Source organism: Palaemon carinicauda, chromosome 35 (genome assembly GCF_036898095.1).
Source record: "Palaemon carinicauda isolate YSFRI2023 chromosome 35, ASM3689809v2, whole genome shotgun sequence".
In the NCBI taxonomy this organism is placed as follows: Eukaryota; Metazoa; Arthropoda; class Malacostraca; order Decapoda; family Palaemonidae; genus Palaemon; species Palaemon carinicauda.
This window is the reverse complement of record NC_090759.1, coordinates 56,516,551-56,534,558: the sequence shown is the minus strand read 5'-3', so window position 1 is coordinate 56,534,558 and position 18,008 is coordinate 56,516,551. Positions and strand designations below refer to the sequence as shown.

The 18,008-nt window shown below is 44.6% G+C and overlaps 1 protein-coding gene across 1 annotated transcript in view; it reads right to left on the bottom strand.

Moving 5' to 3' along the window:
* Tasp1 (Taspase 1) overlaps window positions 1–18,008 on the bottom strand; it is an 86,115-nt gene that overhangs the window by 57,383 nt on the left and 10,724 nt on the right. Inside the window, exons 2-4 of the mRNA XM_068359051.1 lie at window positions 15,445–15,512; window positions 667–784; window positions 324–477 (exon numbers count right to left, since the gene is read on the bottom strand). Coding sequence (XP_068215152.1) covers window positions 324–477; window positions 667–784; window positions 15,445–15,512 — 340 coding nt within the window. The remainder of the gene's footprint in view (window positions 1–323; window positions 478–666; window positions 785–15,444; window positions 15,513–18,008) is intronic.

Below are 18,008 nucleotides of genomic sequence, written 5' to 3'. Positions count from 1 at the left end.
ACACCAAGAGTGTTTCACATTGTAGTTAGTCCCTCAATAATTACAATTATCACCAAAAACTTGACCAAACCACTTACACATACTGTATTTCTATACTTATAATATAATGATGGCCTTCAAGAAATTGTATTTATATGAGGAGTGAAAATTAGAATGGGCAATAGTTTAACCAGTTGGAAAGCTAGACAGGATAGACAAAAAGGTAAAATATAAAAGATAGAAAGTAATAAAATTAAGAGTAGAGAACCTTATTAACATCTTGTGTGCTACACAAAGGCCACTATTTTAAAATTTATGTACAGAGTAAACCTGTTCAAACTCACCTTGGAGGTACAAGGCCACCCGGCAATGGTTGTGACTGTGCTTCTAGGATCTGTCGAGCCAAGAGAATGGGATTCCTCACCCCTGGTACAGCACCTACTGCACCATGGCGTAGAGTTCGGCCATCCATGATACTTGCATCACATTCAACTCTACCTGTTGCCAATATCACCGTGGTATCAATAAACCTCATTATATGCATCCTCAAATTCCACTTGATGAAAATTTAAGCAGATTATAAAAAATACCAAACTCAAAAACTCCTACAAACTTGGCAATTAAACTGAAGGGTATTACTATTTACTTGACAAATAATAAATTTAAACAACTCAGAGAATGACTTACCATCAGCTGTGAGGGATGATCCAACCCCAGCGTTAGTGCGAGGCGAGTCTTCAAGAACCTGTGTCGCTGCACAAACAGCATCTACAGCATTCCCTCCCCCTCTTAGCAATGCCATGGCCTGAAAAATATACATATCTTCATTAATATCACATGAAATCTTCATACAATATGAGTCAAGAATTTTAACTTGGTGGTCTAAGCTACCTAATAATACAGTGCAGTATTAGCAATATAAGTAATGTAACTGAAATATGGATAACCAATCAAAAAAATAAAATCTTCATAAAAGTTTACAAAGAAAAAAATAAATTTGATGATATGGCAATCTGAAATATAATTCCTCAGAGATCAGTTGAAAATCTAAACTGTGTGATCACTTCAAATTAAGTCGCTAGTACAATGACTTGAATGTCCACACATTGATGATTAAGAGGAAGTTGAATTAAATATTCATCAGTAGAATTCCAAAAATAGGATAGGAATTCAGTCATGGAAAGTTAAAAACTGCACCTAACTACACTTATGGGACGAGAAAACAACAGCTCAAAATTAAGAGTGGAAACCTGGGGAGAGATACATGAAAAAAAAAGGAATATGGATGGTTAAATCATAAGCAAAACCATCAAAAAGAAAAGATTGCTAGTAAATGGGAGGATATTTGTACATGACACAACAAAAGCCTGAGGAGCACCATTTGAAATGAAGATGAGAACAGATGTAATAATCATTATCATGTAGGTCATGAAGGCCCTTGTGTCCCATTCCTACACTTTCAAAAAGCTAGGCAAAAAGAGTTAGTCCGAAAATACTAACAAACACAGATTTAACTAGATTAATCTGACAAGAATTTAAAAATATCTTAAAAGAAAGTACAGTAGAGCTATACTGTATGCAGGAAAATGTATGCTAAACTATGTCAAATACCTTAAAAATCCAAAGTGATAACTAAAGTTTTTAAAGGATGAGTTCAAGCTGTGCTTGAATCAATTCTCGAGTTAAAGGACAAAGGTTTGCATTTATGTAGGAATAATTCAGCATTCAAACAAGATGCATGGCTCCGTTTACATTTAAAATGCCAAAAGGCCAAAAACTTGAAATATTTTAAAGAACTTTATATTTTTCCTAACTATAAAAACCCAAGTCATTTATAATGGATAGATAACAGCAAAGCCGTTAAAATTTATAACGAACTGTAAAGAACCGACCGGTAGTTACCAGGCAGTAGTGGGAAAGTACAGACCCCCCCCCCAGGGGATTGGCGATAGCAGACAAATGTGAGTAAAAGTTTCAGGTTTGTATACCCTGGATATTACAAATTAACTTCAAATTTGTCATTTGTTCCAGTACATATACAAAGAACTGTCCTTTACATAAGAGGCTCATCCTTGGGTGGGAAGAAGTCCCTATTCCAACTAGCTGGAAACTTAAACCCATCCTCAAATGCTATGCAGCTGACAGAGTGAGGGATCCTTATACCTTGTGTTCCAGTGGTCCATTATTAACACATACACACTGTGTGTGTGTGTGTGCCCGTACTCACGAAGAAATGTTTAATGTGGGGACGAGAAGTGTGTTTGGTTGACATAGAGCCTTCACTCTCACAGGACACAAAAGCAACTGATCAGGATCATCTGTTACCTCTTTAAGGCTACAGATCTGAAAAAGAACCTCGAATCAAGAATCAATGGTTCTGGATCTTTGCAATAAATTCAGGGACAAAGGAGAACGAGACTTAGCAATGTACGAAGAGAGAGCATGCAGCTCACCGACCATCTTGGTCAAGACGAGAGTAAGCAAAACAATCGTTTTCAAAGTGAGGTCTCTATCTGTAGTAGACTTCAATGATTCATAAAGAGCCCTTTTTAAGGAACAGAAAACCTTAGTCACATCCCAGGGCAGTGGTCTCCCTTCTGATGGAGGGCAGGACTGTTCCAAGCTTCGTATGAGCATGGACAACTCCACAAGAAATTTAACATCAACTACTTTCAGCTGATGATACTGAGCAGAGTTTTTCCTCATGAAGGTAAAGCAAAAATTGGGCTATCAAGGAGAAATAAACACCTCTTCTACAACAACTACCACAGAAGATGGCCCACTTTGGCTGGTGAAGTGAGGCAGAAGAACTCCTGAGGTAGGCAGAAATCTGTTTTACAACTTTTTGCAAAATTCCTCACTCAGAGAAGATGCTGGATAATCTCCAGATATGACGACAAAGATTACACTGCATTGAGAAAAATCTAAGCGCGTGGTTGGCCTAGCAGGTTGGGAAGGGGAGGTAATTCTCTCAGTCTTAGTGGGCAGCAGCAGCAGCATACGGTCCGGGTACCATTCTACCTGCGGCCATTTTGGAGCAATTAGTGTTATGCTATGGTAGGGAGTCACTTGTACTATGTTGACTAGACTCCTTTATTAAGCAAAATGATGGAAAAGTATAAAGATCAAGGCCGTAACAAGGATGTTGAAAGGCTTCCTCGAATGCTGCTTCCAGATACAGAATCGGTGAGCAGTATACCAGTGTTGAGTGAGGTCGCAAACCGATCTAAGCTCACCGACCCCCAAAAATCCATACTATTGTTTGCTATCCGAGTATGCAAAGACCACTCGGATCCAACTATTTGCATCTTCCTGCCCAGCTTGTTCATCAGGATGTTCCTCTTGCTTAGAATGAAGTGGGCAGACAGAGTGATTGCGTTGATCTCCGCCAATTCCAAGATTTCCAATGCCAGTTGGCAAAGCTGCAGTGAAACAGTACCTTCTTATTTGTTTATACTGTACATGCCACCATAGTGGTGGTGTCACTCATCAACACCAACGAATGGCCGATCAGGAAAGGAAGAAAATGTTGCAAGGCTAGAAGTGACTCCTTGAGTTCCAATACATTAATGTGAGCCTGACAGTCTTTGTCTGCCCACTGACCTAATTCTAGCTGCTGTAGAAGGTGTGCTCCCCACATTTTTTTTTTGAAACATCTGTACAAAATCTTAACTCTGGAGGAGATGAAAGAAGGGCCGAGCCCTTGAGTAGATTGGATCCGTTTACCCTCCACTTGATGTGTCGTCTTTGATCTTTCCCTATCAGAACTTGTTTCTAGTGACGATCAAATTATGATAAGGGGTTTGTGTGGAAACCTTAATTTTTAATGTTAGAAAAAATATAAATTACTGTACTTTCATATGTCATTTTTAATGAATTTAATTAGCCTCAAGCCCAGTTTTATTCTGTTTTTGTTTTATAAAACAGGTTGCTGGGAGTGTGCGCTACTCCCTGTACGGGTTGGAAATTTTAACTAGAATTGCAATCAAGTAGAGAAGCATTCTGCAGACATTTGTCTGTTCTTATAGACAGATATTTCCAAGTGTGAGGGGATTTGACAAAATTGTTGTGAATTTGCCCAGACAGTGGACAGCGGGAACAAATCTATATCAGATATACTCTGTGTATCCTGTTAACCAATAGAATTGTTGGAGTGACGTGAACATTCCTCTACTTTATAAAAACTGTGAACTTGGTATAGTGATCCAGCAATGAAGATTCTCAACAATGATGCAGTGAAACAATTTAAGACATTTCTTAATGATAGTTAATGAACTGGTACTCATCAAGTTGGTTTAGTTTGCAGCATAAATTGTGAATAACATCCTTGCTGTTAAGGAAGTGGCTTTACTGCTATCTAAGATTCTTGACCCATACAACTGGTATGACATATAAGTAATTGAAATTTAGCCATCATGGTAGAGAAGGGTACCTATTCATTTGCTCTCGCTATTGTGTTACAATAATTTCATAACTACCTTTGAAACACCCTTGATAAAATATGAAGAATAAGATATAGAACCCCTAATGAACTGTGGAATTAATTGTACCATAGGTGTTCTATCAGCTTTGTATTTTCAATATGTTTTAGTCTATTAATTTTACTCAAAATAGCTTAAGCATAACTTGAATTATCATACTACAGTATTGTATTTTTTTTTTCACTCAGGAATGAAATCAATTTTTTTTCTATTTATCTTATAAACTGGAAGTGTTTCCTTCCCCTGTAGATGTCCCCTCCTCAGGCACTAATTTAGTTTTTTTCCGTTATATTTTTTTTTTCTACTAGTGTTTGGTACTCAAGTAACCTGAAATGTAGCTGCCGCTATTTAAATTGGATTCCATGCATGCCAGTAACAAGTGAGATGGCTTACCTCTGAATAATATTAAGCAACTATAGTTCTACCCGGGTCCCCTTGCCCAGTATAAAATTAAGGGGTGGTGCCCAGTGCCCAGTTCTCTTGACCTGTTACCCAGATTTTTGGGAGTTCCACCATTTTACCCTTTTGTGTGGTGTACGTTAGTGTGTGGTTGGCATCCCGACACTAGGCAGTCTACGTGCTACATCTGGCCACAATCTGCACAACACTACAGTGATTGCAACTCTGACACCGATTTTCCTTCAGTTGGGATCCAGATATTCCAGGGATGCAAGGTGCCCTAACAGTCTCTACCACTGATGTGCTTGCAGCTGAGGATGTTGAAGGAAAGGCAGTGCCACCTCCCATAAACGTGCTAGATAACTTCTCTCCACTTACCACAATCCTCAGAGTGCAGCATAACCAGAGAAGCATGTCTCAGTGAAGGAGAAGGGTCTCCACCGAGTACGCCAATATCAGCCAGTCATCTAGGTAACGTAACAAATGTATTCTGTTGGCGTGAGCATAGACTGATGGTAGGGTGAATACCTGTGGTGCTGTTGACAAGCCTTGCCTTAACAAAGTACCTTGAACTGGGAGATTTTGTCCTGTACCACAAATAAGAGGTACTTCCTGGAGGAAGGATGTACTGTGATGGGATCTGGAAGTACAGATCCTTCAGATCTACTGTCATCATAAAATCCAATGACCTAATCGCCTGCCTGACAAGCTGTGGTCTGCATCCTGAACGGAGTTTGCAGAACAAACTCGTTCAAAGCTGAGAGGTTTATCACAGGCCTCAGCCTTCAGATGGTTTTTAGGGAAGAAAGAGTTGACTGAAAAACCCTGGAAACCAGTTGAGGACCTGGTGAGCACCCTTCTCTACTATGGTCTGGACTTCTGTCCAACGGGCAAGGGCCTTTATCGACCCCTGACGATAAGATAATGACATCGTCGTTGGAGGAATAGAGGGGGAGAGCTGATGAATGGGACATGGTACCTGTGACAAAGTACACCTACTCTTAACTGTTCCATTCTGTGATGTAACCACCTCCTCCATCAACGTTACAGACATCCCCCAACGGGGACGTTGACCTTGTTTCTTACTTCCTCATTTCCCGCACCCTTGACCCTGTCTATTGGAAACGGGCGCTTGCTGTTGTGAACCCCGTCTGGAAGTGCATCGTCAACCACATCTACATCATCTGTCGGGAACAAGGTAAGACCTTTGACAGAGGCGTTTCAGAGCTACAGAACCAGCGAGAAATCCGTCTCTCAAGCTTGGAGGCCACTGGTTAGCAGCTTGGTGGGTGGGCAACTCACAGCCCTTGCCCCAGTAAGAACAGTGATCTTGAAAGTCTAACGCTTATTGTCGTATGCAAGATAATCCATGTAGGCAAGAAAAACAACAGTGCCCGACCAGAAGTTCACCCAGGCAGTTGCCTGGAGGGTCACCATGGCCGTCCTCTCCATGTTCAGAGCATCAGACACAGAAAAACAATAGATTGAGAGGTTTAACAGTCTGCTGGCATACCATAAACCTGGGCTGATACTGCAGTGTCAAGAGGCAAGGGAGAGGGAAGGACACCTTGGGTCCTGTAATATTTCCTTTGGCACACAAATGACAGAGGAATGATCTTGGCAGATCTCCATTACCTCAGGGAATTTCTCCTCACTGACACCTGGATGTCAACCTTATTTAGAGCATCCAAGGCCAAATCGACCAGGGAACTGTGGTCTGTCAGCTATGGGGGCTCTACAAAGCCTGTTAATGGCCACCTTTCTCCCCTTCGGAGGAGAGCAAAATGGCTCATCTACGCCATTCACCTTCCTAACACAGATGAGAACATGCAGGAAACGGACTTCCGATTCACCCTCCCCTATCTTAGGTGCTTTCAGACAGGCAGGCTAAGGGAGAACACTGTTAGAGGGTCGGAGACAATTATTGAATCATCTATGTCTTCCCTCTCTGGCACCCCATTCCTGACCGGTGCCGAGGGAGTCGGAATCCAGATAAGATTACCGCTCCTCCTTCAGGTAGAGATAGCAGGAATTAAAAGGTCCTTCTCTCTGGCCTTTCCAAGGTGAAGGTGGCACCTCTGAAGGTTAGACTTCCCTTGAAGTCCTAGGGTTAGTATTCAATTAGACAGCCCTGTCCTTTGGGACCATTTTCAGATCTTTGCTTTCCCTATGCCTGTGGTCAGCTGGGATAGAAAGAAGGAGGGTGCTTACAGGAAACCTAAACATGAGAACCCCTATGGAACCTACAATGAAGTGTTACATAGAGGGGGTATCAACTGGTGTTGACATCTACGCCTTTTGTTGTCCACTTTAATGGGGACAATCAATAACTCTTTCAGTTGGGGGTTAACCCTCTGAGGTTCCCAAGACCTGACTGTCTCAGGTAGGTAAAATGTTATTTTTATTAGTAAAATAAATTTTTGAATATACTTACCCGATAATCATGTAGCTGTCAACTCCGTTGCCCGACAGAATTCTATGGAGGGATACGCCAGCTATCACAATACTAGAAGGGGGTGTACTTACCAGCGCCACCTGTGGCCAGGTACTCAAGTACTTCTTGTTGACACCTCCTCAATTATTCCTCGGTCCACTGGTTCTCTATGGGGAGGAAGGGAGGGTCGATTAAATCATGATTATCGGGTAAGTATATTCAAAAATTTATTTTACTAATAAAAATAACATTTTTCAATATTAAACTTACCCGATAATCATGTAGCTGATTCACACCCAGGGGGGTGGGTGAAAACCAGTGTACAAGATTAAAGGATAGCTAAGTATCCCGTATTTCATATAATCAGTTATCCACTAACAATGAAATAATAAGTACCTGGTAAGGAAGTCGACTTGAACCGTTACTCTGCCTTTAATAAGATCGTCTTCCTTACTGAGCGCAGCGTTCCTCTTGGGAGGCTGAATCAACTCAAAGGTGCTAAAGTATACAGGGCTGCAACCCATACTAAAGGACCTCATCACAACCTTTAACCTCGGCGCTTCTCAAGAAAGAATTGACCACCCGCCAAATCAACAAGGATGTGGAAGGCTTCTTAGCCGACCGTACAACCCATAAAAAGTATTCAAGAGAAAGGTTAAAAGGTTATGGGATTATGGGAATGTAGTGGCTGAGCCCTCGCCTACTACTGCATTCGTTGCTACGAATGGTCCCAGGGTGTAGCAGTACTCGTAAAGAGACTGGACATCTTTGAGATAGAATGATGCGAACACTGACTTGCTTCTCCAATAGGTTGCATCCATAACACTCTGCAGAGAATGGCTCTGTTTGAAGGCCACTGAAGTAGCCACAGCTCCCACTTCATGTGTCCTTACCTTCAGCAAAGCAAGGTCTTCTTCCTTCAGATGAGAATGTGTTTCTCAAATCAGAAGCCTGAATAGTAAGAAACTGAGTTCTTAGAACTTGGAAAAGAAGGTTTCTTGATAGCACACTATAAGGCTTCTGATTGTCCTTGTAAAGGTTAAGACCTTTTTAGATAGTACCTAAGAGCTCTAACTGGGCAAAGTACTCTCTTCAGACCATTCCCCACCAAGTTGGACAGGCTTGGGATCTCGAACGACTTAGGCCAAGGACGTGAAGGAAGCTCGTTTAGCAAAAACCGAGCTGCAAGGAACATGTAGCCGTTTCAGATGTGAAAACAATGATCCTGCTGAAGGCGTGGATCTCACTTACTCTTTTAGCTGTTGTCAAGCACACGAGGAAAAGAGTTTTTAATGTGAGGTCCTAAAAAGAGGCTGATTGGAGAGGTTCAAATCTTGATGACATAAGGAACCTTAGGACCACGTCTAGATTCCAGCCTGGAGTGGACAACCGACGTTCCTTTGAGGTCTCAAAAGACCTAGGGAGGTCCTGTAGATCTTTGTTGGTGGAAAGATCCAAGCCTCTGTGGCGGAAAACCGCTGCCAACATACTTCTGTAACCCTTGATCGTAGGAGCTGAAAGGGATCTTACTTTCCTTAGATATAACAGGAAGTCAGCAATCTGGGTTACAGTGGTACTGGTTGAGGAAACTGCATTGGTCTTGTACCAGCTACGGAAGACTTCCCCTATAGACTGATAGATACTGAGAGTGGATGTTCTCCTTGCTTTGGCAATCGCTCTGGCTGCTTCCTTCGAAAAGCCCCTAGCTCTTGAGAGTCTTTCGAAAGTCTGAAGGCAGTCAGACGAAGAGCGTGGAGGATTGGTGTACCTTCTTTACGTGAGGTAGACTTAGAAGGTTCACTCCTAGAGGAAGAGTCCTGGGAATGTCGACCAGCCATTGCAGTACCTCTAAGAACCATTCTCTCGCGGGCCAGAGCGGAGCCAACCAACGTCAGCCGTGTCCCTTTGTGAGAGGAGAACTTCTGAAGTACCCTGTTGACAATCTTGAACGGCGGGAATGCATACAGGTCGAGATGGAACCAATCCAGCAGAAAAGCATCCACGTGAACTGCTGCTGGGTCTGGAATCGGAGAACAATACAACAGGAGTCTCTAGGTTATCGAGGTAGTGAACAGATCTATGGTTGGCTGACCCCACAGGGCCCAAAGTCTGCTGCAAACATTCTTGAGAAGGGTCCACTCTGTGGGGATGACCTGACCCTTCCGTCTGAGGTGATCTGCCATGACATTCATACCGCCCTGAATGAACCTCGTTACCAGTTAGCTTTCGATCTTTAGACCAGATGAGTAGGTCCCTTGCGATCTAGAACAACTTCCACGAAAGAGTCCCTCCCTGCTTGAAGATATAAGCCAGGGCTGTGGTGTTGTCAGAGTCCACCTCCACCACTTTGTTAAGCTGGAGGGACTTGAAGTTTATCAAGGCCAGAATAACCGCCAACAACTCCTTGCAATTGATGTGAAGTGTCCTTTGCTCCTGATTCCAAGTTCCCGAGCATTCTTGTCCGTCCAAAGTCGCACCCCAGCCCGTGTCTGATGCGTCCGAGAGGAGACGGCGGTTGTGTTTCTGAACAGCCAAAGGTAGACTTCCTTGAGAAGAAAGCTGTTCTTACACCACGCGAGAGAAGACCTCCTCTCTTCGGAAACAGGACTGAGACCGTCTCTAGCGTCATGTCCTTTATCCAGTGAGCAGCTAGATGATACTGAAGGGGAGGGAGGTGGAGTCTCCCTAACACGATGAACAGGGCCAGCGATGAAAGTGTCCCTGTTAGACTCATCCACTACCTGACTGAGCATCGGTTCCTTCTCAGCATGCTCTGGATGCATTCTAGGGCTTGGAAGATCCTTGGGGCCGACGGAAAAGTCCGAAAAGCTCGACTCTGAAGATCCATACCCAAGGAGACAATGGTCTGGGATGGGACGAGCTGAGACTCCTCAAAATTGACCAGGAGGCCCAGTTCCTTGGTCAGATCCATAGTCCATTTGAAAATCTCCAGACAGCGACGACTTGTGGGAGCTCTTAAAAGCCAGTCGTCTGACGGAGCCGGACACAAGATCATGGTACTGCTGCACAGTCTGTGAACTGTCAATCATGGGCAAGCGAGGAAGTACAGTGACAACCCGAATCTGTCTAGACTGTCTGGGTCGTACAGACAAACTCCTTATTGGGTTGCTGAGGTTGCCGCACTGCGTCACAACAAGTCACTTCTGTTGGTTGTTGAACGTCTTCCCCGTGACACATTGACTCCGTAAACAAAAAATCCTCTAACAAGGACTAAGCTTGGACTGCATGTCTTGTAACACAGCTCAAGGTCTATGGGAGCAGGTGTGGTAACAGACGGGATTAGCGACTGAAGTGGAACCATTACCTTCCCTGGAAGCATGTTATGCTTAAATAAAAGTCCATAGGAGGCTATGCAGCTAAAGGCTCCCTCCAAATGACAGAGTCCTCAAGGGAATATCAGAAGGAGGGAGAAAAGAACTTTCTCATCTACAGGGACCATATCCTAGAAAAGCTAAGTTCTCTCAGTGAGGGTTCACTGGTGCAAAAGCAGCAGACTAGAAGGCAACGTTATGAAACTGCTTGACAGTCTAGTGAGTTGGCAACAACCAAAGATGTGTGACTGAGAAGCATGCGGTAAGGTATGCAGAGCATGTTGTATGCAGAGTATGCTGTATGCAGAGCATGCTGTATGTAGAGCATGTTGTATGCAGAGCATGCTGAATGCAGAGCATGCTGTATGCAGAGCATGTTGTATGCAGAGCATGCTGAATGCAGAGCATGCTGTGTGCAGAGCATGTTGTATGCAGAGCATGCTGTATGCAGAGCATGCTGTATGTAGAGCATGTTGTATGCAGAGCATGCTGAATGCAGAGCATGCTGTATGCAGAGCATGTAGTATGCAGAGCATGCTGTGAGCAGAGCATGTAAGGTAAGCAGAGCGTGTGCATGGCGTTTAACATTTCTCAGAAATTCCATGACCAGTGCTAGAGTGCTTTATGCATGCTTGCATGGGGTTTTAATATCAACATAATATATACCTTACATTCATAACTCATGATTCATATTTTTGCCATATTTTGCGATATTGTTAAAAATATATTGCCAGGAATACAAATATATTTTTATAAGTAATACAAATAACCTCCATTATCATAGGTTTGAAAATGGAGGTAAGGTATGCTGAACAGCAGAGTCAGAACGAGCTGGAACAACAATAGTTGTGGTTTCCTCTTCAAGACTCTGTTGAGGGAACACCTGAGGCTCAGTCTGCAAAGGCTGATCAGCAGAAGGTAGGCTCATGGGTGGAGGAGGCTGACTCCTGGCATGAGTGGCTGAACTCAAGGGTTGCGCTTGCTGAGTGGTTGGCGGATGCGCAGTAGCAAGTTCCTGAGGAACGAGTTGAGGTTCCTGCGGTGTGAGCTGAGAGCGAAAAGGTAGTGGCTGCGCAGAACGCAGTAAAAATCTCGCAAGTTGAGGCTCCTGAGGCGCAAGGCTAAGGTGTTGAGGTGCTTGCCTTGAGGAGGGTTGAGCTCGCTGCAGCGAGAGCTGAGGAGACTGACTCATGGACGGGAGAGGTTGTTGTACCTCAACCGAGTGTTGCATCACTGGTGGAGCAGCAAGTGGAGGCGGAGGAAGAGAGGAATAATCCTCCTGATCCCATTGTAAAAGTTGCCTTAAGGAAGGCGGAGGCTGAACACCACTGGGAACAGCAAACTCAGAACGTGGCTCAACATCGTACGCCTGGCAGGTGGAACTGCGATCAGGCGGAGCGAGCGCAGGCGGAGGGAGTGTAGGCGGAGGCGGAGGCGCAACACTCTCAGCCCGACACTCACGCATCAAGTCCGAAAGCAGTGCTTGCATGGACTGTAGTAGAGTCCACTTGGGGTCGGCAGAAACTACAGTAGGCTGAGGTAAAGCCTTAACAGTCGAGCTCTGTTGTGGCAGAACCTTACTCCTCTTAGGCGGAGTGCATTCAACTGATGACTGAGGAGAGTCAGAGCTAACCCAATGAATGCATCCGGGTTGTTGAACTCTAACTTCGTACGTCTGGCATAGGTCTGGACTTTACGTTTAAGAGGTCTTGAGACCTGAGACCAGCGTTTTCTCCCCTAAATTTCTTCTGCAGACGAGCAAAATAAGGGCTCAATCGTCTGCGGGTGGGAGTGACGGTCTCGGTAAGACACGCCCACAACCACCGAGGATACTTCTGTGCGCCGATCAAGGCCTGCTGAACCCTTCTGCCCTTCGACATTGCTTCTCCCCTGGGCTTGGGAGCTTGCAAGAGGTCCCGGACTGGGAGGACGACTGGCGCGCACAGAAGTACCCTCACGCACAACACTGAACTTTGCGCTAATCACTTATCACTTTGATTTTCTGTTTGCACTTATTTCACTGAACTCGAAACTTTAAGTGGTTTGTACCTGAAACACGCAATTCTATCCTTTCTCAAAAGTTAGTAATTGCGAAAACAGAATTACAATGTAACAGAAAAATCTAATGAAAGATAAATAATTCAGTGGCTGGAAAGAGACTAAACACTAGATCACTCTAGAAACGTTTACCTTCTTCCCCTAAAGAGACTAGGGAGAAGAGTAAAAAACGATAACAACGTTATTCGTACGCCTGGCAGGCTTGAATGAAACGTTTATTCTCCTCTTTCTCCCTCCGTCTCTATCTCTCTCTCTCTCTCTCTCTCTTGACTTAGAACCTGAGAGAAGAGCCCAATCATATATATCGTTAAAACATATTATTGTTAAAGGAAAAAACTGAAATATTTCCCAAAATGAAAAGTTCCTTTATTAGGATCAAAACCATTAAGTTAAGAAAGAATGAACAAAACGCTAGACACGGTTACTCTTACTGCAACGTGAAACCGTGAAAACTCTTTCTCTATCGTAACGATAGAGTGCAAGTTGAACGTTCTGAACGTCAACAACTGCAGAGACAAAACAAAACGTTAGTTCAACTTTGAAAACAGTACTAGACTATCAAAGAAATTCTTTCAAAGACATTAAAATAGCATAATATGTTAACAGGTAAAACCGAAATGACGGGCTCAATGTTAATTAACTTCGGTACCAAGAAAAGACCGCCTACTATTAGGAAGGTCGAATATAAACAAATATAAAAATTAATTTTAATAAGTTTATAATAAAAGGAAGTTAATCGAAGAGGCCTATAAGAGGCGGAGAGATATAAAATAAATCTATAACTTTTGTTACAAAATTAAGAAAGAGAGTCTATACTCTCTTAGACACCAACACTTCCGTCTAAGGGAAGGGTCGGCCATTGAAAGGTGAAAGAGAGTTCATACTCTCTTCGACACCATAATTAATCAAATTAATTCCAAAAGCTAACGAAGCTAATATAGAAGTTTCCAGTAAAGCGACAGCCGAAATCAAAGAGAAATACTTCACCAAAGTCGTGAAAATACTCCAAGAACATAAGCGTATCCCAGAACGTCTTGCCGGAAGCACGACAGAGGAATAATTGAGGAGGTGTCAACAAGAAGTACTTGAGTACCTGGCCACAGGTGGCGCTGGTAAGTACACCCCCTTCTAGTATTGTGATAGCTGGCGTATCCCTCCATAGAATTCTGTCGGGCAACGGAGTTGACAGCTACATGATTATCGGGTAAGTTTAATATTGAAAACAGAATGTTGAGGACCGTGAGGAGCGGTCTAATCTAGAGGTCTGTACTCCTAGGACCAGATTAGGGTTACCTTGAACCTCTATCAAAATTGAATTTCCCTGGCCATCCTTGGAAACATGCAGCCAATAACTGGATGGAGAGCATGTGCATAATGCTAGACACCTGTGGCAGGTAGTTCGGCATCAATGACCTTAGATGTCAAGATGCCAGAAAACTTTAAATCAATCAATCAGGTGTTGTCTATTCGTCTCTTGATTGTTATCAGCCAAAACAGAGCAAGCAACAGGTGGGCATGCTGTGAGTATCTAATGGTTGATGTGCATCACAATACATCCTCTATCCTCAGGGTTAGAAGGAGGAGGTAAGAGCCGAGATACTTGCCACACACACACATACAGGCAGACAACTGCACTCCTAAAATCCAGAGCATGTCAATGACTCTCATACAGCTCATACTCGCCCAGAGGGTTAGGGGACAGAGAGCATTTGTAGACATGCTTCTGATGGCAATAATGAAAAAGCTCCAAAGAGCTAGGGTGCAAACTGACGCCTCTAAGCTTTCTGTGGGGAAGATAAGATCCCGACAAGTGAGAACAAGCATGCACGTTTACGTTTCTGTCCTCAGTAAGGCTCCGAGGACGAATAGGCTTGCATGTTGAAAGACACATTGCTCGTCAACACTTGTATCCCCAGAGAGAAAGCATGCATGAGGAGCAATCCGGAAACTCTCATGTTTAGGTCCCTGAGCCAACACGTCCACCAGCTTATCCTTGAAGGGCGAACCCTTCAGACCCAAGGAAGACCACAAGTCGTAATGGGAAACAGGATTGTCTACCCAAGCAGCCTCCGGAGAAGACTGACAGGGAAGCCAAAAGACAGCATACCGGGGGAATGGGAGAGAAGTCAGGATTCTTCAGCCTGGATAGCAAAAAATCCCTTTCCGACTTTTTCTTCCCCCTCCTGCTGTACGCCGCCCACTGCAAGGATGGCCACTCTTGACTCGTCACAGGGAGGCATGACTGCAGAAGTGTCCTCTGCAAGCCAGGCACAAAAGGCCAGGATCAGTCTCCCTCTTGGAAATAAAGGACTGCATTTGGGGTACGACAACCCTAAGTACACCCATATACCAAGCATCAATCAAACACACCCAAACATATTAACAAAGAAAAGTAAAAAAAAAATTAGTGCAAACCAGTATGCCAGAAGTGAGAATGTCCGTTCACACCAACAGCTGGAATCAAAGTGGCTTGTCAGTGAGCCAGAGGGGAGTGATGTTTTCCTCGATACCGACTGGTAACTACCGTTTGGTTGTTTACACCTCATTATAAATTCTAACACCTATGTACTACAACTTTGCTGTTATCTATCCTATGTTAAGGATGAGGGTTTTTACATGTGCCTGAACCAAATGTTCTATTTAGTAGCATTACTTTCCATATTGTCAATGATGTTTTAGATATAATGTAACCACTTCATAACAATAACTATCAATGGTAAATCAATAATAACTGCAAAAAAATATCAATATTCAAAATTACCTGATTGCATGCTTTTTTCATCAAAGTTTTGTATTCTCCTTTGAGGGATGATGAATGACTCCCAGCACCTAGAAAAAAAAATTACAATGATTATACTACGTAGCACTACAGTACAGAATATGACAAATTCGAAGATAATTTGTATTTTTCCTAACCATACAAACCTTAGCTATTTACAAAGGGTTATTACTTTTAGCGTAGCTGAAATGGCGAGCCATTAGAATTTAACGAGGGTGTATTACCCCCGCGCTAGTTAGCGGGGGGGTAGGGGAGTGGTAGCTAGCTACCCCTCCTCCCCCTCACACACAGGTGAATACTCACTTTCACTTAGAGGTAGGACTTGTCTTGGGGGACAGGGCTGGCGGGCAAATATGTGTAAATAGCTAAGGTTTGTATGGTTAGGAAAAATACAAATTATCTTCGAATTTGTCATTTGTTCCGTAACCGAAATACAAACCACGCTATTTACAAAGGGTGACTTATCCCTTAGGAAGGGTGGAAAGTCCCCAGCCATACTGGCTTTGGCTTTACCCGGGGACTCAGAATCCGAGTGAGTCGCACTCGAGAAAAGGAGTCCCTGCACCTCACAAGTTCCTTGCACCGCAAGGAACCATGTGGCCTACGTAAGCTTGTGTGTGAAGGAAGAAGTGTGACCCGTCCTAAGCAGTTGACCTGGAGTTCCAGAAGGAACTCTGGGTTAGGACGTTCCCAATACCACCTCGTCAGGGTATGGGGGACGCGACAGTATTGACTCAATACTCGGAACACAAGGAAGCATGGTTTACCTGCAGAGGTTCGAGGTCAGCTATGCAGAGACCAGGATGCTGCTTCCCCGTAGAGGGGATGATGAAGAAAGAAGTAAGGGCCAGACATACTTCTTTCGTTCATGCAGACTAAAACCTGATAACAATACCCTCAACCTTCTGCTACCTGTCCAAAAAGGAGCCTGAGGTTAGACCAGCTGTTGTGTAGCCACCACAGAGCGATAGAAAACGTATCGAGACTCCTGTGGGTCACGCCCTGCAGGAAGCGGGCTGCGAAGGTCATCAGACGCTTCCAGACTCCAGCTTGTAGCACCTGCGTCACAGAGTAGTATTACTCGAAGGCGAGGGACGTTGCGATGTATCCAACATCGTGCTGTAGGGCGACGTGACGGGGGAGGGTCTGAAGACAGGTCGAGATGAATGTCCTTGAGTCCGGGCTGAAGAGGTATACTGGTGACTCTCCCCCCATGTCCTCCTTGTGTTCCCAAATCGGCTGCAACTGAGGCCAAACTGCAGCTGTTCCCAGCGCTAACCTCTCGATTCCTGTACTGGCAAGAAAGAGAAGGTCTTGGGACATCAGACACAGAATGGAGACTCAAAATCTTGAATGAATCGGACCGAAGGGTCGGGACCCTCAGATTCTGAGTCTAGCCAACAACTCAGGAGCGAGCCTGAATGTTGCCTTCCCCTCTTCCTTAGAAAGGGGGGGAGTAGTAAGAGACCAAGAAGATTGCTTACACACTGGCCGTGGCCAGAGTGAGCAGAAGACCCAAGGCGGAATACAATCCGAGGCCTGTCGTAAAAGGGTCTTGAGAAGATCTCTTAAAGGACTAAAAGTCCGAGCCATGCTCCAAGTTGGAGGTCTTCCTCCGACTAGGGCAGGGACGATCGTAGCTTCGCATGAGCGAGGATAGATCCAGCGGGCAGGAAAAAGTTATTCCTTTAAGCCTGAAGGTCAGGGAAAGGCTGAGCGACAGGCTTCATTGCCAAGAGCGGAAAGGAGTTTCCTCCCGCCGAAAGGCAATAAGACCGTTATTGCTGGAGAAGAGGCCTCACGGGAAGAGGTATATCTCCCACGGCACCAACCACCTTAGACTCTTCACTTTGCCTGGGAGACCCCTGTGGATGACTATCGCAGATGACGCGACCTCCGTACCGCGACTGTAGCGGGTTGTCTCTTCTAGAGGAGGAAGCGTAGTGTCTCCAGGCATGAAGCCGAAGCGACGCCCCGGTTCGGGAGAGATGTCGCAGTGTGGTTGCTTGAGTAGTCTGCGCCGTGGAAGAAGCTCTCCCGGGAGTTCCGTCAGGGGAAGCAGAGGGTCCAGAAACCGTTCTGCGCATAGTCCCAGTGGAGCTCTCCCATTGAAAGGTTGACAGACAACCTGGTTTTGTTGAGACCCATTGTCCGCAGACAAAAAGGAGGGAAGACGCAGGCGTCGAAGTTGTCCCACCATCACCGGAATGCATCTTGCCAGAGTCTCGGGGTCTGAGACTGGGGGGAAAACTAGCGGAAGCTTGAGGTTCCAAGCTGTCGCGATCAGGTCCCCCAGACCAGCACTTGCTGGTTACCCAAGGTCAAAGACCCCTAGGTACACTCTCTCTATGAGGCTCTGCTCGGATAGTCTGAGAGAAACATTCCCCTGCCTGGAATGAGAGAGCCGATGGTGGAATTGAGAGAATCTCAATCATCCCGGTATCTCTACTGCAAGATGTGAAGGTGTGAAAATGCGTCCCCTGCTGGTTAGCATGAAGTCGACACGCAACGGGGCGACTTGGCAGGAGCGGTAGGATCTGAAGAGG